The sequence below is a fragment of the Lolium perenne genome, chromosome 2 (assembly GCF_019359855.2).
Source record: "Lolium perenne isolate Kyuss_39 chromosome 2, Kyuss_2.0, whole genome shotgun sequence".
NCBI classification, from domain to species: domain Eukaryota; kingdom Viridiplantae; phylum Streptophyta; class Magnoliopsida; order Poales; family Poaceae; genus Lolium; species Lolium perenne.
In genome coordinates this window covers 111,472,228-111,497,816 of record NC_067245.2, presented here as the reverse complement: position 1 = coordinate 111,497,816, position 25,589 = coordinate 111,472,228, and the positions used below count along the sequence as shown (strand labels likewise).

General features: G+C 45.5%; 3 protein-coding genes across 3 annotated transcripts; 1 reads left to right on the top strand and 2 right to left on the bottom strand.

Moving 5' to 3' along the window:
* The first annotated feature begins 336 nt into the window (after positions 1 to 336).
* Positions 337 to 7,100, top strand: LOC127333644 (uncharacterized). Its single transcript, XM_051360031.2, has 7 exons — positions 337 to 843; positions 3,651 to 4,425; positions 4,498 to 4,638; positions 5,265 to 5,336; positions 5,463 to 5,528; positions 6,356 to 6,394; positions 6,749 to 7,100. Exons 1-7 carry the CDS (start codon positions 482 to 484, stop codon positions 6,917 to 6,919), a joined length of 1,626 nt encoding a protein of 541 aa, XP_051215991.1. The 5' UTR covers positions 337 to 481; the 3' UTR covers positions 6,920 to 7,100.
* Positions 7,101 to 7,770: 670 nt separating this feature from the next.
* Positions 7,771 to 11,464, bottom strand: LOC127333643 (pentatricopeptide repeat-containing protein At1g73710). The gene is made up of 3 exons (XM_051360030.1): positions 8,585 to 11,464; positions 8,266 to 8,488; positions 7,771 to 8,182 (listed from the first exon to the last, which is right to left on the bottom strand). The coding sequence occupies exon 1, from the start codon at positions 11,462 to 11,464 to the stop codon at positions 8,693 to 8,695; it is 2,772 nt and encodes a 923-aa protein (XP_051215990.1). The 3' UTR covers positions 7,771 to 8,182; positions 8,266 to 8,488; positions 8,585 to 8,692.
* Positions 11,465 to 22,192: 10,728 nt separating this feature from the next.
* LOC127330221 (uncharacterized) lies at positions 22,193 to 25,280 on the bottom strand. The gene is made up of 4 exons (XM_051356503.2): positions 25,169 to 25,280; positions 22,874 to 24,497; positions 22,665 to 22,784; positions 22,193 to 22,585 (listed from the first exon to the last, which is right to left on the bottom strand). Exons 2-4 carry the CDS (start codon positions 24,465 to 24,467, stop codon positions 22,341 to 22,343), a joined length of 1,959 nt encoding a protein of 652 aa, XP_051212463.1. The 5' UTR covers positions 24,468 to 24,497; positions 25,169 to 25,280; the 3' UTR covers positions 22,193 to 22,340.
* Positions 25,281 to 25,589: the final 309 nt, after the last annotated feature.

Genomic DNA, 25,589 nt, shown 5'->3' with positions numbered 1-25,589 from the left:
TGCTAATAAAGTGCACATCCCATCCAAGTTCATAGACTGTCGGTGCATTTTGCTCCTCTCGAAATACATACATAGTTCGAGGTTAACGAACAGAGCTATTTTTCGCAGCCTTAACTCAAAGCTATGTAGGCTAGCACACCCACGTAGCAGCCAGAAAGACATTCTTTCGTACTACAACTCGCTCACTAGATAGGTAGACTAATGGTGACGCCCGCCCATTGCTTAACCAGATCCCCAAAAGGATTGAGATGTCCAAAGACAGAGACTATTCCAGAGTGTGACATCACCCCCAGCGTAGCCATCCCCTCCTTTAAAAAGCTCCCAGCAGAGCAGACACCCACGAACTCCTATCACCCCTCTAGACAAAGCCAAATTCCTCCTCCCTCTCTCCTCTCCTTCATTCCCAACTCCCTACTACCCAGCCACACGCCCGCCCAAGCTTGATTAATTCCCTAGCTTGCACCAAGCACGTACGTCGTGCATGCAGTGCATGGCCCAGGAGAGCTCCGAGGCCTCCGTCGCGAGCTCACCGCCTGCGCCGCCGCACCCACCATCATCGGCCACCTGGTGGCGCGACATGAATCCTTACTCCACTACCCCGGCCTGGCCGCCACCACCTGTCGCCGCTGCGCAACGATGGCCTCCGTTCGGCCACCAACAGCATCAGCAGCAGCACCGGACGTCCTCTTCCGGCGCGGAAGACGACATGTCGGCCTCCAACGCCACCATGCAGACCTCCTACACCAACACCTCCACCACCAACCACTCCGGCATCAGCATGGACGACTCCTCGGCCGCCGCAGCAGCAGCCGCCGAGAGCCACCTCTGGAACCAAGTCCTCATGTGAGTATTAGAGTACAGAAATCATCACTACATGCATATTTGCATATTCTCCGGGAGTGAAAAGACGGCATGCGTCCACTACCTCTTGTCCGACAGAGAAAAAGAAAGCAGCATCGCTTTGCCTAGATTCTAATCTCGCGAATATATATTGTCTACCTAGCTAGTGTCATGATACCGGTTTCGATCGATCTAATCCATCCTACTGGGCTTAATTCTCATCTCTATCGATTCCCTAGCTAAGCTACGCTAATTAAAGAAGAAATTGAAATGGAACAAGAATATATGTGCAAGCATACATATCTTTATATGAATATTTATTACAAAATGATGATGATGGATTCTACTCTGGACTCACTCTAGAGAGCCAGTGCAAGGGAAAGCTAGCACAAGAGAGGAACAAAAGCAAAGCAAAGCAAAGGAGCCAGCTAGCTTTACAAACAGTGTGATATAGGAAAAGGGTAATTCGATCTGACAATGCAAATCTAGATGCGCCTTTCGGTTTGCCAGGGTTACATGTGTATGCATATAGAGCCATAGAGGCATCATTGCGATCCTTCGCTCATAAGGTTCTTTAACCTGACATGTTAACAAAATTTTAAATAATATATGAAGTAGACTTGCAGGTAAGGCTACTGGAATTGGAATCAGCATAAGTGGGATTGCTTGCTTCGAACAAAATTTTGTTTCTTCTTTAAAGAATATAATCATAAAGCTCCATGCATGCTTGGTATATATAGAGTTGCTTAGGCTTTTGTAGAACCTAGCTAGATAACAATGCCAAACTACATAAGCTACTGTCAGTTAGTACTTAAATATTTAAGTGGAGATGCAACTAAGAGCATCTCCAGTCGCGTCCCCCAAACCGTCCCCCAAACCGCGCCGGATCGAGCGTTTGGGGGACGTGTTTTGTTCGTGCCGCGTTTGGGGGACGTCGCTCCCCAGCCGCGTCCCCCAAACGCCGCCCCCAAATGAATATTTGTGCACGAAAATAAAGGTTTTTATTCAATTTTGATTATATATTACAAAGTTTGAATGAAAACGGCTAGATTTCATCTAAACCTAGACTACTGACCGCCCGGCGGCGCGTTCGACGGCCCCGCCCCGTCGTCGCCTCCCCTACGCCGCAGCTCCTCCTGCGCGCGCCTCCTCTCCTTGCGTTCGGCGGTGGCCAGACGGTGCCGCTCCCGCCGCGCGTCCTCCGCCGTCCCCTGCTGCGCCGCCTGGAGGGAGAGCTCGATGGCGCGACGAATATGCGCCTCTTCGAGGGCACGGGCGTCGTCCTGGAGCTTCTTCTCCGACTCGAAGGACTCGACGAGGGCGCGTTGCTGATCGGCCGTCTCGTCCGGGTGCGGGCGTCGTCGTCGGACCGGTCGAACTCGTCGTCGCCGTCCTCCACCTCGGTCTCCTCCGCCTCGGCCTCCTCCTCCTCCATTGGCGCCTCCTCCTCCACATCTGTTGGCGCCTCCATCATCGCCGCCGCAAACGCGTCGGCCGCCGCCAATCGCTCCGCCCGCCTCCCCCATAGCGCCGTAAGCGCCGCCTCCCGCTATCGACGCTCCTCCGCCGTCGCCGCTGCGGAGCTCGATCGACCACGCCGCCGGCGCTCGATCGAGTCACGCCGTTCACGGAACAGCGCCTGCCTCTCATCGCGCTGGCGCCGGCGCTCGTCAGCCCATCGCTGCTCCATCTCCTCCCGGTACCGGCGCCGTCGCGCCTCTTGTCCCGTCGAGGCGTCGAACGCCGCAACGGTGTCGCACTGCTGCTCCTGCCACGCTGCTGCCGCCGCGGCCTCCTCAGCTGCGGAGGCAGGGGCGGAGAACGCCGCTAGTTCCGCCGCCTGCTGCGCCTCACGCCGCTGGCGGGCCTCCTCCTCGAGTGCCTCCTCGAGTGCCGCACGCCGCTGCCGGCTCGTCAATGGAGGAGACGGCGGTGGAGGGAAGTGGCCATCGCCGGGGCGGTTCGCCATTGCCACTGGTGATGGAGGAGACGGCTGTGGAGCGACGAGGGCTGTGTTTGTTGCCGGCGGGGTGTGGTGGCTTCCATTGATGAGCCGGGAGACCTTTTATAGACGCCGGCGTCGGGAAGAAAGCGCGGGAACAGACGAGAAGAGGCGGGAAGATCGCGCGGGAACGGGCGGTGGCGTGCGAACGCCGGCGACGCGTGGAGGCTGCGCAGCACCGACGAGACGTCTCGCCTGCCCCTCCGTCGCCATTAAGGCAAAGATGCCGCTGCGCGCGAATAACTTCCGTCGCGAGGTAGGCGACGGTTAGGTTAAAATTAACTGTGCCGCTGACGCGTCGGCCCCGCGCCTCCTCGCCTCTCATTTCGTTGTGTCCGGCGTCCCCGGAGCGTCCCCTGTGGGACGGGGACGGGCTCGGGGCGCCGGACACCGTATCGGGCCGCGCCGGACAAAAATGGGCTTTGGGGGACGCGGCTGGAACTCTTTTTTTGTCCGGCGCGCCCCAAATCCCTTTGGGGGACGGTTTGGGGGACGCGACTGGAGATGCTCTAAAGATTTGTTTGTTTGGTACGGCTAGCCAAAAAGTGGAACCATATCAAAGCATCAGTGTCTCCTTGCTTACTGCCAGTACTTTAGTCCATTTCCCAAAGACGATCCCTTCTTTACATTCTCTTCGTCTCAAAGAGGCTTTCCACACTTTAATTGATTGCCTAATGATAGATGACAAATACTAGGCAGGACTAGCTAAATTGCATAAACTAATTTAATTGCCGTGAAGCAGGATTAGTGCAGGTCGTCGATCTTTTAGTTCACCTTTTAATTGCTTCTCTCTTGGAACGTAACTCAGGGGCGCCGGCGGCGAGGTCGGGAGGAGCATGCAGGCGGTGCATGACGCCCACGACGACAGCGAGAACTTTCTCGATCTGCTCAACTCGAGGACGCTTGCCCCAGAGCTCTTCGCTGAGCCGCCAGCCTGTGACTACCTTAAGAAGATGGAGTACAGTGGCAGCCATGGTGGTGGCGGCCCATGGCCGGACGTCCACCAGTTCAACGCGGCCAATATGGAGAAGCACCTAGCCGGAGCTGGCTACGTCAATGCGCTCGCTCACCACCACGGCGCGCCAGAGCGGCTCACGGCGAACCTCTCGGACCTGGTGAGCAACTGGTCCATCGCGCCACCCAACCCGTGCCACACCGACGGCAGCCACCTCCAAGGGCGCGTGGGCCAATGCGATGACGCCGCCGACATGGGCCACGGCGGCGCCAAGGCCCTATTTCTGGACTCTAGCGGCAACGTCAAGCACGAGATGGGCGGCCATGCCGCGATGCTGCAGGAAGCGGCCCGGAGCAGCAGCACCAGCAGCCAAGACTTCACAAGGCCCATAGGGCTAGGGTACAGCTCCATGCTAGGGCTCAGCAACAGAATGTACGGTGGCGGTGGCGGTGACGCCGCCTTGGAGGTGCAGTGGGGAAGCAACAATAATGGTGGCGACGCTAGGAGCCTGTCGGACCTGATATCCTTCGGCGGGGCGATGGGAAAGCCCGCGCCGTCAGCATCGCCGGCGAGGGCGTCGTCGGCGGAGTACAGTAATAAGAAGCAAGTGCAGGATATCTCGTCGCCGGTACGTGTAAAAGAATAAGCTCTGCATGCTCACGCTGATCAACCGATGATGTAGTACATACTGTGTGCGTAGGCGAAGACGAACAGTGGCAGCGGCAAGGCGGCATCGAGCGAGGGGAAGAAGAAGAGATCGGAGGAGGAGAAGGGGTCGTCGGAGGGGAATGCGAAGAAATCCAAGCACGAAGCCTCATCGCCCACCTCGTCGTCTCTCAAAGTATGCTATTGTTGCTTGCACAATTGCACTTGCATGCATTCATACATGTTCATCGATCGATCAACGAGCCATGCATGCATCGTGTGCTTCTTCTAACATCAATGGATGATTCGATATGCTAAATTACCTCCCGAGTCTCGACCAATTATATGTTTGCTTGCAAATTATAAATCCTGCTTGGAGCGATATAGTGAACTATTGAAACATAAATTTACCAAAACCATCAATTATTTTTATTTTATTTTATTTACATGAAAACCATCAACGATTAGCTCAACCTTTTTTTTCTCTCTCACAAATAGTTACTACATTAATTCTCTAAGCACTTATTTCGGAAATACGAACCCATGAACTACTCAAACCATAACATATGCATGTTTCAAACACCATGCATGGGAATGTTGCATCTCTTGAAGTATATCTCTGGATTGGCTAGCCATTTTCATCATTGCGTTAGCCGGCGCATGAAGCTGAACAACATCTAACTTAAGATAACGATTTTTTGTTTAAGATACCAATTTCCTCAAACCAATCTATGCTGCCGGAGATAGTTCTCCTGTGCACGAACCTTGGTATGTGCACGATAGTAGCATTCCTTAATCAATTAATCAGCTTCTGTTTACCAGGCGCAAGTGCCAAAAGTAAAGCTAGGAGACAAGATAACGGCACTTCAACAGATAGTTTCGCCATTTGGGAAGGTAAGTTCAAACCTACATATGTGTTCGATTGTTGTTGTTTTTTAACATTATTTACAATGCAATGATAACAAAGGTATAAGAAATAATAAGGGAATACTGACACTGTTCCTCTTCTACATGATGCAGACTGATACAGCATCAGTTCTATATGAGGCGATAAATTATATCAAGTGGTTGCATGAACAAGTGCAGGTAACTTAGCTTACTAAACATTTTCTTCCCTCTAGCCGATTAATTATTTATTCTCCATATATGCGGATTGATTTATATTAATTTATGTTTAAAACTAACTTTTTTTACTTGGTAAGTAGAGTTCTACAGTATTTTTGATCTTGTAAGCCTTTCTAATGTTAGAAAGTGTATATCTTCCATATTAAGTTAAGAAAGTTAGCTGGACATTCAGTTATTTCAAAAATAGTTTGGATAAGCCTTGAGCAAACTAGGATTAACGGAATAAGTATGTTTGCCTTTTTTATTATGTATAATGCATATGCTGTTAAAGGACTATTCAATCAACATGATCAGAAAAAGGATAAGGGAGTTTTCTCTCCTTAACATATTTTGATAATTGAGAGCTTTCTACGATCTTTTTGACTCGAGCAACATAATCACTGCAATTATTGATTTGTCAAAAAGATGTTTTGCAAAAGGCCCTAATATTTCTGGGGGAAAGCCACTCCTTAAGATTAGTTAGAGGGGAATGATCATGAAAAGCAACCAATTATCGGTGGACACGTGTCGCACCGTAGTCCTATGGCTAATCAATTCATTCATGCCCCCCTCTTGGAGGACCCCATGGTAGCCTTCCTTTGTTCGTATTTTGTACAGCATGAATGTCACTAGTGCTCCTGCTTTTGTGTAATGGAATGCATGGTCATGGCCCCGTTGCTACCTCCTTTTGCAGTTTGGCTCTATCAGTTCATGATATACGACATGGAAAACTTTTCGCATATCTATCTGGGAACCCACTTTTGTTTGGTTTCAATTTGACTCGATATTTTCTTGTCTTTCTCATGCAGCTGCTCAGTGATCCTTACATGAAGTCAAGCAGTAGCAAGGTAAAACCACAAACCTATATATACGGAACTTCTTTTGAATCTAGGCGTCCTTGCAAAAATGATAGTCGTAAAGCTTCATTAGAAACCACAAGCATGACCGGTTCTATCAAGTAAGAAGCAAAACAAAACAAAAACTACACATCTATGAAATAACTAACCCCAAGAGTTGGTGAATTCAATCTTTCAAGCCAGTGTTTTGTTCTTTGTTCTCACACTGATCAGATAACTGAGATCAGTAGCTATCAAACTTTTCCGCGGTTTTTAGCGGAACCTATTACAGTTGTTAAGACATACACCTGGCCATCGCAATATTTTCATGCATATAACATCATGTTATTTCCTTCTTTTTCTCAGGATTACAACCCATGGGGAGGGTTGGAAAGGAAAGAGAAGGCTGAGGCTGAGGCTGACCTAAGGAGTCGAGGGCTGTGCTTGGTACCAGTCTCATGCACGCCTCAGGTGTATAGGGATAGCAACGGCCCGGATTACTGGACCCCACCCTACAGGAGCTGCCTATACCGATGATTTATTTTATTGCATATTATTATTTGATTATTACAATTATTATTGCTTACTACATGGTGAATAATTTGTGGTTAAGATATGGTTAGAGAAAGGCCAAATCATGAGGTTAATTTATAGTTGTATCTGTGTACTTACAGCCACAAGTAAATTAAACATCAAATGTATCTTGTTATGTTGATTAGCTCCATGCTTTCGGTGTCGAAATATATCATGGTTCTACACTTATAATAGATATTACAAGAAGATAGATCTACACCATTAATAATTTATCGTGTGATATGCTGGCGCCACTTACAGATGTTTCATTGCATATGTTCGAGAAAACATCCTAAGTCCACAAAGTGAAGAGAATTATTTTTTTCATTCACTTAAACTTATTGAGAGGAGACAAAAAAAAAGTGTCAGCATATCCATTGTTCGGGTTCCTAGTACCACAGAACCCTAATTGAGTAATTATAATCAATTGTAATATGACAAAAATAAATAATTTCACAATAAAAAAAATCCAAGAGATCAATTCAGTACCTCGCATGGAAAATCTATACATAGATGCGGAACAACCAAATGTAGCGGTTCCTGCTTGTAATCTCAGTTTTCATAAACTTTCTAGTCAGCCCAACTTTTGCAGGCTCCCAGCCAACTGCACATAAACAACCCCCTCAGAGAACTATGTTTCTTCTTGAAGAAAAGGACACAAAACAGAATATCTGAGTAGCCACTATGTTGTATCCTATAATGAGGTTAAAGAAAGCCCCATCTATCACCTCTGCCTTTATGCTCTTCAGAAGCACTTGAAGTTGTATTGGTATATCCGAACAGCTTTCAGAGAGAGGGCATGCACGAAACCTGCATTCTCAACATGAGTGAGAGCTCAATGCTCTTCAGACGTTTCAATTCAAACTGCTTAGTGGTGAAGAGTTGGTTTCACCAGCTAGCTGGCTGCATGATGGCCAAAAAATTTCAATGCAAGTAGTAAGTGAGATCAAAGAAAGGGCTAAGAAACCAGCACTGAGGTGCTGAAGTCAACGATAACACAGCATGTAAGATCAGTTACTCAATGTATATGGCCCTCCATTTAGATCAAGCTTTAATGAAGTTACAGAGGGTGCCAAGAGCCTAATGTACACAGGGATCTGCCCACTGAAATTCGCCGAGGATCAATATACCTCAGTGCTCTGACTGTTGACTAATAAGCGGCAGGTCATCTCACCTTTCAATGAGCTTTAGTTGGAGCCTGAGACAGCTGAATCATATCTTGATGTGCTGTCAGAATGGAGCCCATTATTAACATAATAATCGTGTCAAGGCAAGAAAAAAAATGCTTTAGTTACTACACATTTACTAACCCCTTATTCAGTCTACAGAGACAAACGCCCAACAGATCCACCGAAAACATAACTTCCAGAACATCACCTTCATCTGCAAAACTGCAGTTTGCCCGTTTCCATGCACAAGATGTGGCTACTACGCATGGAGCCATGTGCATGCTCAGCCCCTTAACTGCATGCGTAGCAAGTTATCATGTTGCACGTGCTCATTTGGTGATGACCGACATAATATAATTTATCCCTGTTAGAATTGGTGAAGCGTAAGCTAACGGCACATGCGGAAATAAATAAGTAGAAAAAAATGTGATGACGTTTGAATTAGACTGACTAGGCTCACCTCCAATCATCAATCATGTAAATAATTCTGAATCCCTTCTTTGTACATCTTAAAGTCCACAATGAAGTCATCATCACCCTGTGTGTTTACAGCTCCTTAGATGAACTCTTAACATTTCTTGACTAGTAACTGAGCAGCAAGATCATTGTTTCCAGATTCTCTGAAGGAAACCAGTGCATTATGTAAAGACTTGCTAAACTCGCTGTTTCTATATGCAAGAAGACCATTTATCCTTCTCATGGCTTCTGACATTCCAGATATCCCATAACAAGTTGACAAATGGATGTAAGTAACCGTGTCCGGTTTTAGCCCTAAAGCATGCATCTGTGTGAACAAACTGAAAGCTTTGTCCACCTCTCCACAGGAAGCATACACCTTGAAGGCAACATTGTATGCACATGGATCAATTGCCAACTCAGGCTTTAAAAGTTGCTCACAGATATTTAATGCAGTAGCATGCATGCCAGCCATGGAAAACAAGAATGCAAGTATAGCATGCTTGGCAGAACTCCTGCCATCATTATATGCTGATTCTAACTGCAACACTTCCTCAGATGAAATATTAACTTTATTCATTGCAGAAAATATCATCCGAAACATTGAGGCATCTGGAAAGATGCTATCTTCCACCATTTTCTGCACCAATTCTGCACATTCTCTCAAGTTACCCTTGGCCACATAACATGCCATAACAGCATTATATGCAGCACAGTCAGATAGTAAACCTGAATCCTGTAATTTATGGGCGATCTTAATAGACTCGCTTAGCAAGCCCATGTTCTTGTAGAGGAATATCATGGTAATGTACGAAACATCATCAGCCTGATTATTTCTGGTCAAACTGTCAAAGATCGCCTTAGCCTCAAAGACCATCCCAAGTTTTGCATAGAGGTTTAGCATGGTATTAGAGGCAATGATATCAGGGCCACCATCCATGTTCCTCATCCTTGTATAAAAAATCTGCGCTTCCTTCCAGCAATTGACCTTGCTATAGGCCTTGATTATCGAAGTCAAAATAATATGATTTGGAACGATTCCAGATTCTACCATCAAATTGCTGTAGTGCAGTGCCTTATCCACTTGTCCTGTCTCCGCAAACATATCAATCATCATACCATAAACAACCACATTTGGCTCAACAGCAGAGGCCTTCATTTCATTGTACAGATCTATGGCTTCAGGTACCAAGGAATTGTGGGAATAAGATCTAATAACAGCAGAGTATGTCTCACATGCTGGTTTAAATCCCGTGTCTTTCATTTTACGCAAAAGCTTCTTAGCTCTGTGTGGAAATCCACCAACAGAAAACATCTGAATTAAGGAATTGTAAGTGCACTCATCAGGTGAGATACCAGAGCCCTTCATGTTCTCAAGTAGAGGTGCGACTCTATCATACTGTTTTGCCAAACCATAAGCCTTAACCATGACATTATATTCCACTATGTCCCTCTTGCCCCCAGCTCCCCTATCACAGTGGAAAATATGCTCCGCTTCTTCCCAGAGACACTTGTCTGCATAAGCATCCATGATGGCAGCATAATTCCTGGATGACACCTCCTCACCTCTGCAATGCCTTTCAAAGAATGCATTTGCCTTGTCAAGTAATCCTTGATCAATGTACATCTTCATGACAACTGGAATGGACTGTTCATGAACACCAGTACCAGACTTGATAATCCCTTGGATCACATCTTCTGCTTGATGCACCATGTTCCTCTCACATAGCACCTGCAGCATAATCCTATAGCTCACAGCATCGGCACATAACCCGGTCCTCCCAATCTGACGGTAGTACCTCAAAGCTCCCTCCACATCCCCCACTGACGCAGACACCGTCATCAGCACATTGAAGGTCCTAATGTCGGGAGTGATCCCTCTGACGAGCATGTTAGCTAGCAGCACCTCTGCCTCCTCTATGCTGCCATGTGAGCCAAATACATTGATCATTGAGTTGAACGTATATATGTCTGGCATAACTTGATAAGCCAGCATATCCAGAAACAAGTCCATCGCGTCCTTGAGCCTCCCAGCCTTTCCATAAAGGTCGATCATGGTGTTATACGTCACCACAAGCTTTGGCTTCCTACTAGGAACCTCCTCAACGCCCGGTGCGGCAGCAGAATGAAGTTTCTCATGGGACATGTCGTCTAGCAAGAATTTCATCGGCCCATGGAAATCAACGGGTCTGTATTCAAGATGGAGGAATTCAACATCGAACCTGCCATCGCACCAGTTGGTGAAGAGGATGAGTGCGTCCGAGTAGCGGCCGGTGTTCTTGAGGATGCGGACGAAGGTGTTCATGGATACCTCGTCAGGGGAAACACCTCGTGCGCGCATGTGGAGGAGAAGCAGGAGGGATTCATGCGCCAAACCGGCCTTGGCAAGAGCGTCGGCGAGGGCGGCGTAGGCTGGGTTGGAGGGCGGCACGGCGTCGTCCCGGGACATCCTGAGCCAGGTGCGGCCGAGCTCGGGCCACCGGTGTGCGCGGGCGAGGTGGCGGAGGAGGACGTTGTAGTGGACAGGGTTGGGGGCGTAGCTCGGGAGCGCGCGCAAACGGTCGAACAGGTCGTGGGCGCGGCGCCAGTGGCGCTGCCGCGAGAGTAGCGCCGTCTGCTCGCGCGGGGACATGGTGGAGAGGGAATCATCGGATGGGTAGAGGGTGGCGGTGGCGGGGTTCCTGGAGAGGGTGGAGGTGGCAGCGGGGACGGGAGCGTGGTTGCTGCATGAAAGGGGAGGTGGCGGCGGCAAGCGGGGAAGGTGGAGACTAGACGCGGCGGGAGGAGAAGTAGGGAGGAGGTTGGCGTGTGAGCCGGCGGTCGTTGGCTTCTTGCTGGTGCTGGTGACGGCGGTGCCGGTGACCGGAGGCGGACGGCAATTCATGACGGTGACGGCTTCGGGGAAGGGAAAGAGGGCGGGCGGAGGAGACGACTTGACGATGGGTTTAAGGCTTGTGGGGACGACATGTCAGTGGAACAATGTTACTGTGATGAAATTACCGCTACCTCCGTTCTAAAAAAAATGCAACGTCTATAGTGATCTATTTGTATTGATTCGGTTTTGTAAATGAATATTTTTAATAAATATTGATCAAAGGTTGCAGTTGACTTTTGACTAGAAATATACACTTAGTTCTTCGGAACAAATACAATCTTTACTATTAAACTAGGACAATGCCCGCGCTTTGCTGCGGAAAAAGAAATACATCGAGTTTAAAATACAAAACGAGAAAATACTCTAGCAACATGGAAGAATAAGTTGAATATGAAAGTCTATAAGATATATGGCTGCAGAAAAAGAAGAAATAATGCAAAGATAAGATATAAGTCGAATCTGTGAGATGGACCAGGAACAATGTCCATTACCTTTGGGGAAGCTCGAATCATAGAGATCAAAATGTTTGCATACAGCGGTCATCATAATAAATGATTGAAGTGCTAGAAAAATTAAGTTCAGCAAAACTACCTTTGTGTTAAAGAAGAAAATATATTATTGGGTGTTTGAAGCTAGTACCTACCATCTGAACTATTAACTGGAAATCTAGCTAGCATCAGAGAATTTACCCGCAAAGTGTTTATTTGGTTCAATGTCAAGAATTTAGCACCAACGTAATCTGTTGATCCTATTCGCCCCATTCAATCACAGAATACAGATGATACCATATTCCAGAGCTTAGCAAAACTTGATGAAATCCATTGATTAGAGAGAATTTGCTGAGATTCAGAATGAGAAATATGGTACAGTAACTTCGAAATTCAGAATCACAACTGAACCTTCTTTTTAGCAAAGAAAACTGAACCATTTTCATGCACATCCACACACATACAGTACATAGAAATAAAATTCAGGCTGTGAGCTACGGAATCTAGTTCCCACTCGTAGACACTGTCATTCCCGCGAAGTGAATAGGCGCTGGCCGGGAGGGGACTCTAGGCAGAGAATTGTTTGTGGTATTAGTAGTAGATCGGGAGAGATCTGGAGAGGACGGGAAAGAGATTTGGAGGACCGGTGCGCTTGTTCGGGTACGTACAAATGACGACATGAAGCTGATGAGGCTCGTGCCCTGTGGCTACATCGACGCCCGCTGCCTGCGAATCAGCTTCAGCGATAGCAGGCTGCGACCACCAGAGACAGACGCTCCGCGTCAAGGAGGAGGCGGAGTTGGGCTTGGTCGATGGGCGTGGATGCGCGGCCGCAGTGCAATGGCGACTGACGAATGAATCCGAGCCAGCGTAGAAGGTTGAGATTGGGTACGGGAAGATCTACGGTGGCATGCGTCTTCGCAGTTCAGTGATGGAAGAATCCGACCTCGTCGTTCATTGGAGATAGATTCAGCCACCCTGGTTGCCGATTGTGGATGGAGGCATCCGGCCTCAGCGGCGTATTGCCCCACCGACCGAGTCGCTGCACGCTCGTTCCAGCAACCCCGTCCTCTCCCCATACCGCCGCCCTTGTTTCTCCGCTGGAGCTGAAGCCGCGCGAGAGAGCAGCAATGGCGGCATCCAAGGCCTTGAGAAACTGGTTGGACTGCACACGCAACCTCCGCAGTTCCACGCTCGCCTCTACCTGCACAGCTACGCGTCCACATCCGCGTTCTCCTCGCTCTCCACGCCTGCGCACTTCAGGGCAAGTCGCGCCTCCCACCGACCACCGCCACCCCTGATCCCTTCCCCTGCAAAGATGAGTCCCCGCGGGCGCGAGCATCGGAGGCAAGGGAGGGGATTGGATTCGCTTGTCCGCGTCCTGTTGTTCGGCAACCGCTCTCGGTTGCGAGCATGCTGCCAGACACCACAAGCCCCGCCGGAGATAGCCGCCGCTCGGCTCCTCGGCCCCATCCAAGGCCCGCGTATCTCTTTGCCCCATCGGTGGCAGATCACGTGATTAGACCTTCTCAAACTGCTTTTATGCAAGGACGGAATATTCTGGATGGGGTTGTAATCCTCCACGAAACTGTTCATGAATTGCATAGAAAGAAGTTGAATGGAGTCATTTTAAAAATTGACTTCGAAAAGGCCTATGATAAGGTTAAGTGGTCTTTTTTACAACAAACTCTCAGAATGAAAGGCTTCTCTAACGAGTGCGAGTAGCGTGCGTTAATCAATAGTTTTATCTCGGGTGGAAGTGTTGCCATTAAAGTCAATGATGATGTGAGCAAATACTTTCAGACTAAGAAAGGACTAAGACAGGGAGATCCATTATCTCCAGTGCTATTTAATATAGTGGCAGATATGTTTGCTGTCTTGATTGAGCGTGCAAAGTCTGAGGGCCAAATTGAAGGGGTTATTCCTCATCTGGTTGATGGAGGGTTATCCATTCTTCAATATGCCGATGATACAATTCTTTTTATGGATCATGACATAGACAAGGCTCGGAACCTAAAATTAACTATTTCTGCATTCGAGCTTTTGTCGGGTCTGAAAATAAATTTCCATAAAAGTGAATTGTTTTATTTTGGCGAGACCCAAGACCATGTTGCAGAGTATGCTGAACTTTTTGGCTGTGGCCAAGGCTAATTTCCAATCAGGTACTTGGGAATTCCGATTCACTATCGGAGACTTACCAACGTTGAGTGGAAATTGGTTGAGAAAAGGCTTCAGATTAGATTAAGCAGTTGGAAAGGTAAATTGTTGTCCTTGGGAGGAAGATTAGTTCTCATAAATGCGGTACTCAGTAATATGGTACTATATATGATATCTTTCTTCCAACTTCCCAGAGAAGTCTTAAAACGGTTGGATTATTTCCGATCAAGATTCTTCTGCCAAGGGGATAACGAGAAACGTAAATATCGGCTGGCTAAATGGAGTGTGATGTGTCGGCCCAAAGATCGTGGAGGACTTGGTATTCAAGACCTTCAGGTCAAGAATAGGGCACTTCTTGGTAAATGGTTGTATAAACTACTTACCGAAGAGGGCATATGGCAAACACTCCTCAAGAGGAAGTATATTGGCTCAAAGGCATTATCTCAGGTTATTTGGAAACCAGGAGATTCGCACTTTTGGGCTGGTCTTATGGAAACAAAGAAGTTTTTCTTTCCATATGGATCTTTCTCTATTAAGGATGGATCGGAAATTCGCTTCTAGGAGGATAAATGGTTGGGTAACACCACACTCCGAGAATAATATCCGGCATTGTACAGTATAGTGCGCCACAAAAGCGATACTATCGCTAAGGTGTTGGAAAATTTCCCACCAAATGTGGAGTTTAGAAGAAGTCTTATCGGTCCCAGACAAACCTCTTGGCAGGAATTATTACAGCGTCTTGAGTTAGTTCAATTGACGCAGGGACCGGATGTATTTCGTTGGAATCTTACTGGGAATGGTTCATTCTCAGTGGCTTCCATGTACAATGCTTTAATTCAGCCTGAACTTCCGGTCGATAATAATTCCAAAATTTGGAAAATGAAGATACCACTGAAAACAAAAATCTTTGCCTGGTATCTCCGCCGGGGGTAATTCTTACTAAAGATAATCTTGGCAAACGCAACTGGCATGGAAGTAAAAAGTGTGTTTTCTGTCATCAAGACGAGACAATTAAACACTTATTCTTCCAATGTAAGTTAGCTAGGTCTATATGGTCAGCCGTCCAAATAGGGTCCACCTTATACCCGCCAACTAGTGTTGTCAATTTATTTGGCAACTGGCTCAATGGTGTGGATGTTAGGTTTAAACGTCTTATTAGGATGGCAGCGATTGCAATCATTTGGTCGTTGTGGCTATGTAGAAATGATAAGATTTTCAATAATATTTCTTCTTCCTTTTTGCAGGTCATATACCGGTGCACAACCTTGCTTCGTTCATGGATACTGTTGCAGCGCGTGGAGCACCGGGACCTATTTACGGAGGTGTCTTCACGGTTGGAGGATACGGCGAGGGATATTTTCTCCCAACATGGGTGGCAGCGTGACCTTCGGCTGGATCCTCCTAGCTAGACGTTGTCCTGCTTTCGCACTTAGTTTTTTCTTTGAACACCTTGTGGTTTTGTAACGAATTTGTGAGCGGCTGTGTGCATCTTAGTTATGCAGAGGCCGTGTCTATTGCGCAAGTAATAAAGTGCCCATTTTCGAAAAAAATTCTTTGCTCCTGCTCTCCTCGAATCGAATGTCTGTGCTTGCGGTGGGGATCCGGCCATAAGTTCACGGCGAGTTGAAAACATCATAAACTGAACCGGTATTATGGTGGCAGGTGCAGTATTATGTGAGTTGGTGGGAGGGAAAAACGGTCCAAAAAAAAAGCGTCGACGAAACTTTTTGGCAGAAATCTTAGCTCCTTTATTATTAGGTATAGATGGGAGTTGGTCGTTTGACAGTCAACGCACTTTGGTGGTCGTCATTGAAAAGATCCTAGCCATCCAATCTATTCTCCCTACTCCGCTTCGTCCGATCAAGTAAGATCCCACAAATTATCAAGTCTCAGACCCCCCCAAAATCTTCCACGGACAAGCTAATTATGGTAAGTGATACGTCTCAAACGTATCTATAATTTCTTATGTTCCATGCTACTTTTATGATGATACTCACATGTTTTATACACACTTTATGTCATTTATACGCATTTTCCGGCACTAACCTATTGACGAGATGCCGAAGAGTCAGTTGTTGTTTTCTGCTGTTTTTGGTTTCAGAAATCCTACAAAGGAAATATTCTCGGAATTGGACGAAATCAACGCCCAGAGTCTTATTTTTCCACGAAGCTTCCAGAAGACCGAAGGGATTACGAAGTGGGGCGACGATGCGCCGCCACCATAGGGCCGCGCGGCCAATGGGGGCCCGCGCCGCCCTATGGTGTGGGCCTCTCGTCAGCCCTCCGACTCTGCCCTTCCGCCTACTTAGAGCCTTCGTCGCGAAAACCCCTGTACCGAGAGCCACGATACGGAAAACCTTCCAGAGACGCCGCCGCCGCCAATCCCATCTCGGGGGATTCAGGAGATCGCCTCCGACACCCTGCCGGAGAGGGGAATCATCTCCCGGAGGACTCTACATCACCATGATCGCCTCTGGATTGATGTGTGAGTAGTTCACCCCTGGACTATGGGTCCATAGCAGTAGCTAGATGGTTGTCTTCTCCTCATGTGCTATCATTGTTAGATCTTGTGAGCTGCCTATCATGATCAAGATCATCTATTTGTAATGCTACATGTTATGTTTGTTGGGATCCGATGAATATGGAATACTATGTCAAGTTGATTATCAATCTATCATATATGTGTTGTTTATGATCTTGCATGCTCTCCGTTGCTAGTAGAGGCTCTGGCCAAGTTGATACTTGTAACTCCAAGAGGGAGTAATTATGCTCGATAGTGGGTTCATGCCTCCATTGAATCTGGGACAGTGACAGAAAGTTCTAAGGTTGTGGATGTGCTGTTGCCACTAGGGATAAAACATCAATGCTTTGTCTAAGGATATTTGTATTGATTACATTACGCACCATACTTAATGCAATTGTCTGTTGTTTGCAACTTAATACTGGAAGGGGTGCGGATGCTAACCCGAAGGTGGACTTTTTAGGCATAGATGCATGTTGGATAGTGGTCTATGTACTTTGTCGTAATGCCCGATTAAATCTCATAGTAGTGATCATGATATGTATGTGCATTGTTATGCCCTCTTTATTTGTCAATTGTCCAACTGTAATTTGTTCACCCAACATGCTATTTCTTATTGGAGAGACACCACTAGTGAACTGTGGACCCCGGTCCATTCTTTTACATCTGAATACAATCTACTGCAATCATTGTTCTTTACTGTTCTTTGCAAACAAACATCATTTTCCACACCATACGATTAATCATTTGTTTACAACAAGCCGGTGAGATTGACAACCTCACTGTTAAGTTGGGACAAAGTATTTGGATTGTGTTGTGCAGGTTCCACGTTGGCGCCGGAATCCCTGGTGTTGCGCCGCACTACACTCCGTCACCAACAACCTTCACGTGTTCATTGACTCCTACTGGTTCGATAACCTTGGTTTCTTACTGAGGAAAAACTTGCTGCTGTACGCATCACACCTTCCTCTTGGGGTTCCCAACGGGCGTGTGCTTGACGCGTCATCAGTAAGATACATTTTAAGGAAATAATGACCTCAACGTCAATCACGATACCTTTCCAGGAATAATGACCTGAAGGTTAATCACGATAGGGATCCAGGAATCACGATACCTTTCCTATTATACACCTCATTGCAACATACCTTCCTGAAATAACGATCCTTCTAGCACCCAACCGAAAATACAGGTCGCACCAGGTCGTTCTACCACCCAACTGAAACAAAAAAAAGTACAAAGATCCTTCCAGGAAGAACGATGTCGCACCAGGTCGTTGTCCGTCATTGTCCATGAACCGTGTCTTCGTTTTTTCTCCCTGCCATTCCAGGTATTCGGAGCACACTTCAGGTTTACTTCTCTCGATGGTCTTTATGGTCTACATGTTCAAGCCGGCTGATAACCGGTACTTCTCACGATGATGGCAATGAGAAAATGTCCACGTACTTTGCAATATGCATAAAGAGTAGTGTACCATTTACTTCTCTCGTTGATGTTTTACTATATGGTGCTTGTCTATCAGGTTTATGTATGCTTCTTAGCTGTTGAATCAATTCTACCAGTAGTGTAACATTTAGCAGATCTCAACAAAGGGCTCGGGAGCGAGCAGAATAGCATTGTTGGACGATGCTGAGAGGTGACGTCAGATTGCACACCGAAGAGCAAACATGCAAATCATACCACACGGGGAGAGGCATGCACAACACGAACGTTGTAATGCTCGCTTCGCGACTAAGCATAACACCCTAGCCGCCGAGTCCATCGCAATATCCTGCTCCAATGTAGGTACATCGTCTGCGCCCAACCCATTGTCAAGCACACATGCACCGCCCCCAGATAACCTTAGAGAGCACACAAGCTTATACCGTCAATACAAACGGTAAGTTTGATACATCTTGATCATATTCTTACGTTTAGGCGGGGGTTGGCCGCGCGACCGGGCTCCGGCGTGAAGGGGTCGCGCTGGCGAGCTGGAAGACGGCCGCGCGGGATAGGTTGACTAGCGGCGATACGACGCCGGCTCGAGGATTGGGTCGGCGGGGTTGAGAAAGGGAGGAAGAGGAGGACGGGCGGGAGGGCTCAGGCGTGGTGGCGCGGAGGACTGTCGGGCGGGCTAGAGGATTTGGGTAGGGTGAGTAGCGACCGCTCCGGCATGGGCAGAGAAGAAGAGAAATGTTAGGATGAGGAGGGAATAGGATAGAGAGACTGAGAGTGTTTTTTTCAAGAGATCATCATTTATTTCAGTTATTTTTTACTCTGCTTTTTAGATTGCATAAACACATGGAGACAATAAGCCCCGACGGGATGATGCTTGCCGGAAACAAAAGCTCACCGAGTTTGACATATCCAAAAGAGGTGCAATAAAAAAATTGTGTTTAAATACATTTTTCATATTTCGATATGTAGAATTTTTATTTGATAATATGTTTCACCTTTGTAGATCATGGCTGGGGCCAAAACACATATTATCCATACTCCAAAAGAACTCACCTCCATAGGCTCATCGACTATTAAACAACCACAACAAAATGAGGTGATTGTCTTTATTTTCTACGCATGTTTCTATATGCCAATGTTTAAGTTTTATTTTGTTTCGATAAATTTTGCACATAAAATTGTTGCACTTTTGCAGGTAATGAACAATATAGATATGGATGTCTTCAATGTTCCGGAACAAGGTACCATCATAGAGCCTAACACAATGTTTTTGGAAGATATTTCACAGGCTTTTACACATGCAAAGGAGGTGCATTTACGACATAATAAGACCAAGAAAGCGAACACACATGTTATACCTAAAGGTACTCAGTTCCGCTCTATTGTCGTTATTTCCTTTTTTGCTTGATTATTTTTACCTAACTTATATATCATGGCAGACTACGTCTGCACCAGTGAATCTATCATGTCAGCGCCTAAAAATACAAAGAATTACAATCTACCTAAAACCTAGATGGGATGCCGATATATTTTTCTGGCCACGCAAGTCACCAACCGGTATTCCGCAAAGTTGCAGCATGTGAGTATCTCTAAAATAAAACTCATATGTTTTACTTTCTTTGGTAATTAAGATAATGACGAGACATTTATCTATAGGAAAGCATCTGGTTATTTTATTTTTTATATTATGCTCTCATGGAATGGTAAAGAAGTGGTTCATCCAATATACACCGTGGGTATTTCACTAAAACTATACATGCTAATGACAAGTATTGTTGCGCGGAAAGATTTTTCATGGTACGCTTTCTCAAGTACCATAAAAATGAAGCACTAGAAAATATTCCATACATTGTACGGCATACTCTAACGAGCACCGAGAAGGACATTTTTTTTTATATAAAATAATTAATTAGTGCAGTACTTATTTCATATTCAAACGATGTCAAATATAATGGTTGTCAAATATATATTTCAGACGGGTTAGAATCTTATGAAAAAAAATTAATATCTTGTGATTATTTTTTTTGATACACGTAAATTTTAACAACTATTGTATTGTATTGTTACATTGTGAGAAAAAAAAGTGAAACCGTAGCAACGCACGGGCTGTCAGCTAGTACTACAAAGTAGCCACTCTTATAGATTTTAACCCCACTCAATGATGTTACACTTACGGGAAGCAGCTTGCAGGAAAAATTCTACGGGATTACGTGCATGCATAGTGAAGTGTTCCCGTAGGAAATTTTGCGTAGATGTAGCGTTGTTGCCTTTCAATTAATAGTCTCCGTTTTTTTCTAATCAACAATCTTTTTATCGCTAACTTCCCCAATTTTCGTTGTTGTTGTCTTCTCGGTCCTTGGTCTTTTGAGTATGGGGTGTGCAAAAAGATAGAACTTTTGTTGTTTGCAGGACTTTGATGTTGCAGGACTTTGTTGACTACCAACAAAAGATAGAACTTTGACAGCCTAAAGGTATTCGTGTTATTCACATTGGAACTACCAAAATTCATATCAGCTATTTTTTTCACATTAGCGAAGTACAATAATGCCGCTGTTTTCTATATGTGGATCAAAACTTTAATCCTGTCCCTGAAGTACCGAAAACTATATCTTTGCCTCTAATTACTTCAACCCGAGTGGCCTGATAGCACTTCTTTCTGAATAGCCTTGCCGATGATGCTCATTGTTAGAGCAACTCTAAGAGTAACTGAAAAAGGGGCCAGAACCGAAAATTTTCGGCGACTTCACGGGTTCAGGTCCAAGTAGTGCCCGAACTCGCAGCTCGTCCCGTAAACAGAGTTCGGGGGCCCGAGAAAATCGATGGCCGCCCCGTATTTATGCAGGGTGCAGGGGCGAGTTGGGTTCCAAAACCCTACTCCCCCGCCGCCGCTCCGCCGCGTCTCCGCTCCACCTCCGGCGAGCAAATTCGTCGCCGTCTTCGGCTCTTCCGGTCTGCCGCCACCACCCCTCACTCCGTAATGGCCTGCGCAAGACGGGCCGGTAGGGGAGGGGGAATCGGCGGCGGGAAATCGCCACCGTGTCCGCCGGGTGTGCGGTCGGAGGCGGACCGCGCGAGGCGGGCGCGCTCCGACGGAGCTTGGAAGCGGGTGGCACGCAAGTGGCCGCGTAGGTTCGCGCGCCAGCTCATCCTCGCATAGGTGGCCGCGCTCTTCCTCGCATAGGCGTCGCTCGTCCTCGCATAGTTGGCCGCGCTCGTCCTCGCATAGGCATCGCCGGCGCGGAAAAACCGTCTTCTGCCGCTAACAGCCCCGGTGACAATCCCGGGGCTAATTTCATAGATTTACTGGTCAAATTAGCGAGGTGGAGTAGGTTTAGTTGAGTATTTTGAGTAGTATTTGTAAATTATGTTCGAATGTAGCTTGATCGGAGCAAGATTTGGTTTCATTTCGCATGATCATCGGAGCAATTTTTCCAGTGACTTTTGATTTCCGTTTTTCAGTTCGCGTTTTCGGTTTCTATTCTGCCCGGCGACTAAAAACATCGAAACTGAAACATTCGGGAGAACTCCGTCTTTTCGGTTCAAAAAAATACGGGCACTACTAGAGATGCTCTTAGGTCCCTGTCATTTTCGTTAGAATCCATTAACTGTTTTATTTCAACTGTGACATGATATGACTTGCTGCTGGATTTACCTGCTGACATGTGAACGGAGGAGAAAAGGTACATGTTAAGCTCGCCCATCAATAGGAGAGAATCGAATTCAGCAAGCAATATGTTTCTTTTATGCATAGATTATTATTACATGAAAGATTCATGTTCCAAATATATAATACATTTGTCTGAACTGGGAAAGTGAAAATAATATCACTTGATTTATCATTCAAAATACTTTCAAAACAAAGTTGCATATGGGAGACTGCGCCGATGTGCAGATGTCGTCTATTTGATAGGAACTAGTAGAAACATGTTCACTTTATAATATGATACTTTAAAGCAATTATTTGCAGTAAACTGGACATATATAATTGAAATAACCTAAGCTACATCATCTATGAAATGGCAATATGATAGACACAAAATCAAGGAAATGAAGCATGGAAAGTCAACTTATTATAATTATAGGATAGCTGAACTGTACAAGTATGTAACACAAGTCACTAAAATTCAGTTAGCCAGTTATATACGTCTTTGGATGTGTCTCGGATATTTTCAGCTTTCATATAGATCACGAATCAACATTTTTACTAAGCAATAAACGGATAGATTTCTAATTTATAACTAAAATCACAAAGGTATAGGTCATAGTCATAAGATGTACCGATAAGTTAACTGCTTGCAACTGAACGAGAACTAATATCTGATACTGCTGGGTCTGGATGACAAAGAGAATCTGTGTGGACTCCATAATCAACAATGGCATGATCCATTATCTCTGAAGTTCCGTTTTGTCTACTTGCCTCCATTGAAGACAAACTAGGTGAAATTATCTCATTGGAAGGAACCTCAATCCTTGATGGTGAGCCCTCTTCTTCCTTGCTAGCTTGAGCATCAGAATAATTATGAGCATTACCTGCATCATAAAATGCTTTAGGAAAAAGAACGAAATGCTTTGTTCACAATAAAATCAAGTCCTTTCAATCTTTGATTACCTTCTTGCAGAAAAACTGCATCAATTGGTGAACCCATAGATGTGGGCTTATCGGTCCCTGATGGACTTGAATCATAGATTGGATCACCAATCTGGGTTTCATCGATCTCAGATTCCCTGCCTAGAGAGAACGAAATAATCATCAGTTATTAAATCTGGAGTCGGTGACATAAATTCCTAGAAACAAGGAAGAGGTGTTCCTCCCATTACCTGTTAGTTCGATGTTATTAACCTCAAAAAGTCCGGTAGCTTCTGTTGATGATGACATCGATTCAAGATCATCTGAATGTGGAGAAATTTGATGGAAATCATTGCTTGTCATCTCCATTTCTTGTGGGTATTGCATAACACTAAGATCTTCCAAGTGAGATAAGTTCAAATTTTCACTGCCTTGGGCTTCCTCCCAATCATATATATGCCCATCAGGTAGCGGCATGTCATCATCCGATGACTCACTAATTAGTACAGGTGGGTCGATGTCGAGTGCCAAAGGGTCCTCTCTCATATATTGGGCTGAAGGAGATTGTTCATCGGTTTGACTAAATGACGGTCCCTGTCCTTGGTTTGAGCTATCCTCCAATAGCTCTTTCTGGATTTCTTGATCAGCAACTGAAGCAGTACTGTTTGAGTCTTGAACAGAACTCTTTGCACTAGTTTCTCTTTCAAGAATTGGAACTGTAAATCCATCATTATCCGTTGTTTCCGTAACAAAGTATGGTCTGAACCGAGAAGGCTGTAAATCTTGCCAGAAGTCAGTGATGAATGGTGCTCCTTCTGTGAAGCTCTCATGCCTCCTAAGCATTCTATTCTTTTGTGGTTGAGGTGCAACAGTACCAGGCTCCACATTACTTAAGTTATCTCCTCCAGTGGAGCTACTCTCATCTTCTTGCTTGCGTGGAAGCTGGAATGCGTTTCTCATTTTCAACGGTGCAGATGGAGCAGATTCCGGAAAGTTGTCTTCATCATAGGGAAGATTAAAAGGATTTCTCCTAGGTGCAAAAACAGTTGGAAGTTGGACATTAAACTTTGAGAGTTCCTCCACTGTTGGGAGGGACTCACTGCTGTCAAAGTCTATCAAGTTCCTATTTACATATTTCCTAGCCCTACGCCTAGCAATCAAGGTCTCCAGCCTTTGGTTTCTCTCAATCTCCAAACATCCAATTTTCAGTATGTTCTTCTGATCATCAGCAGTCCATGCCACAACTTTAACACCATCTTTCTTCTCGAGTCTGCTCTCATCATTGCCGTCTTGATTCTCAGTTTCATCCTCAGTGCTGTTACTACCAGAATCTCCATCTTGAGATGAAACTGATGAACTGGTTGCCGACCGGAGCTGATGAAATGCGTGAAGCATTGGATGGGTATCTGTTTCTGAGCCATCTGATGCACCTGATACTGATTCAGAAGAAGAACTTCGGCCATGAGATCCCTTATGGATTTTCTTCTCACTGTTTTTGTGGTTAACTAATCTCTCCTGACTAGATGGAATTTGTGGACGAGATACATCCCCAACTGATTTAGCATTATCGTGGATATTCAGACTTTGAGGAGCCTTTTGTATCTTTTTGTAGATATTATCATTGTTTGGATTGTTCGGTTCACCATAAGCTAGGATAATTCCAAGGAAGAAACCTGTGAGTAGGAGGATTGGCGATGTGGCCACAAGGAGGGAGAACCAGCTGAAGTAGTACTTGTACAATATAACCACGCAAAGCAATAAGCAGAGAACTGAAGGATGACGCCGACAGAATCGGCCTGCAGTCTGTAAGGTGTATGTCTCTTTTAAAACCTTTCGCCATTTCATTGTAACTTTCCCAGGTTCTGTTGCATGGGTCTGATAAGATTAAGAAACACATTTACGGACAGTCTTGATGTCATGGGAAAAATCTCAGATTGTGTGAGCGGGCACAAGCAAAGCAAATAAGCAGCATTTGTTTTCGCAAAATCATGTTATACTGCTTTCAAGTTAGATGCAGGCTTTACTTTTCAGTTAGTACTTTCCTGATATGAATCTGTAACAGTTTAACTATTGGTACATGGTAATATTTCTAAGGTAGCAACACTCGCACAAAAATTGAGGTGGAACTTTCACCAATTAAATTCCCGTGGCTATATATGATTTAGGTCATTTATCAAGATCTGTATTTGCCATAGTTCTCCCTGAATTCCAATTTGATATTAAAATATCCAAAAACTCATTACCTCAGAAAAATAATTATCGATATGCATCATACAAGGGCATCGGCACAAAATCAAGATCGTCATTTGCAATCAGCATTTACCCCCATTTCTCTGCCCCACAAGATGACCTAACCCTCGCTGTTGCAAGTGAAAATTTTCCAAAAAGAATGATCGATATGCATCATACAAGGGCATCGGCACAAAATCAAGATCGTCATTTGCAATCAGCATTTACCCCCATTTCTCTCCCCCACAAAATGACCTAACACTCGTTGTTGCAAGATAACGAATGAAAATTTTCCAAAGAGAAGATGATCCGGTTACCTGAATGGGGGATCACAGGTTGCAATTTCTTTCCCCTTTCTTCTCCTCTGATGGCGCTCCTCTGTCTTTTCTCTCTCTATCTCTCTACCCGTGCGAGCAGAATGGTGACGGAGAAATAGGAAAGAGGGTCTGGACCGATCGACCACGCATAAGTTCAATAACGGTCACCGTGTTGGGGGTTTGACAGTTGACACTAACAAACAAAAAGGAACTACAAAGTGCCAATTGGATGTTTTCTTTATGCTAGCCATTATTCTAGTATCATCGTAGCTATTATCATGTATGTTGGTCCCACAAAAATACTGATGTGGTAGCTAATTAAGGAGGAGAGAAAAATTAGAGTAGCATAGGTGAATGTTGTATTATAGTGCACGGGGTTACGAGAAAAATTAATATTAAATAAATCTTGTACACAATTTTA

Bases quoted from the DNA above. Each gene is read 5' to 3' on its own strand.
- LOC127333643 (XM_051360030.1), bottom strand. From the start codon at position 11,464: ATGAATTGCCGTCCGCCTCCGGTCACCGGCACCGCCGTCACCAGCACC.
- LOC127333644 (XM_051360031.2), top strand. From the start codon at position 482: ATGCAGTGCATGGCCCAGGAGAGCTCCGAGGCCTCCGTCGCGAGCTCA. The intron at 4,639-5,264 runs GTATGCTATTGT...TCTGTTTACCAG, and splicing joins CCACCTCGTCGTCTCTCAAA to GCGCAAGTGCCAAAAGTAAA. The intron at 6,395-6,748 runs GTAAAACCACAA...TCTTTTTCTCAG, and splicing joins TGAAGTCAAGCAGTAGCAAG to GATTACAACCCATGGGGAGG.
- LOC127330221 (XM_051356503.2), bottom strand. From the start codon at position 24,467: ATGAAATGGCGAAAGGTTTTAAAAGAGACATACACCTTACAGACTGCA. The intron at 22,785-22,873 runs GTAATGGGAGGA...CGTTCTCTCTAG, and splicing joins TAATAACATCGAACTAACAG to GCAGGGAATCTGAGATCGAT. The intron at 22,586-22,664 runs GTAATCAAAGAT...TTTATGATGCAG, and splicing joins TGCAGTTTTTCTGCAAGAAG to GTAATGCTCATAATTATTCT.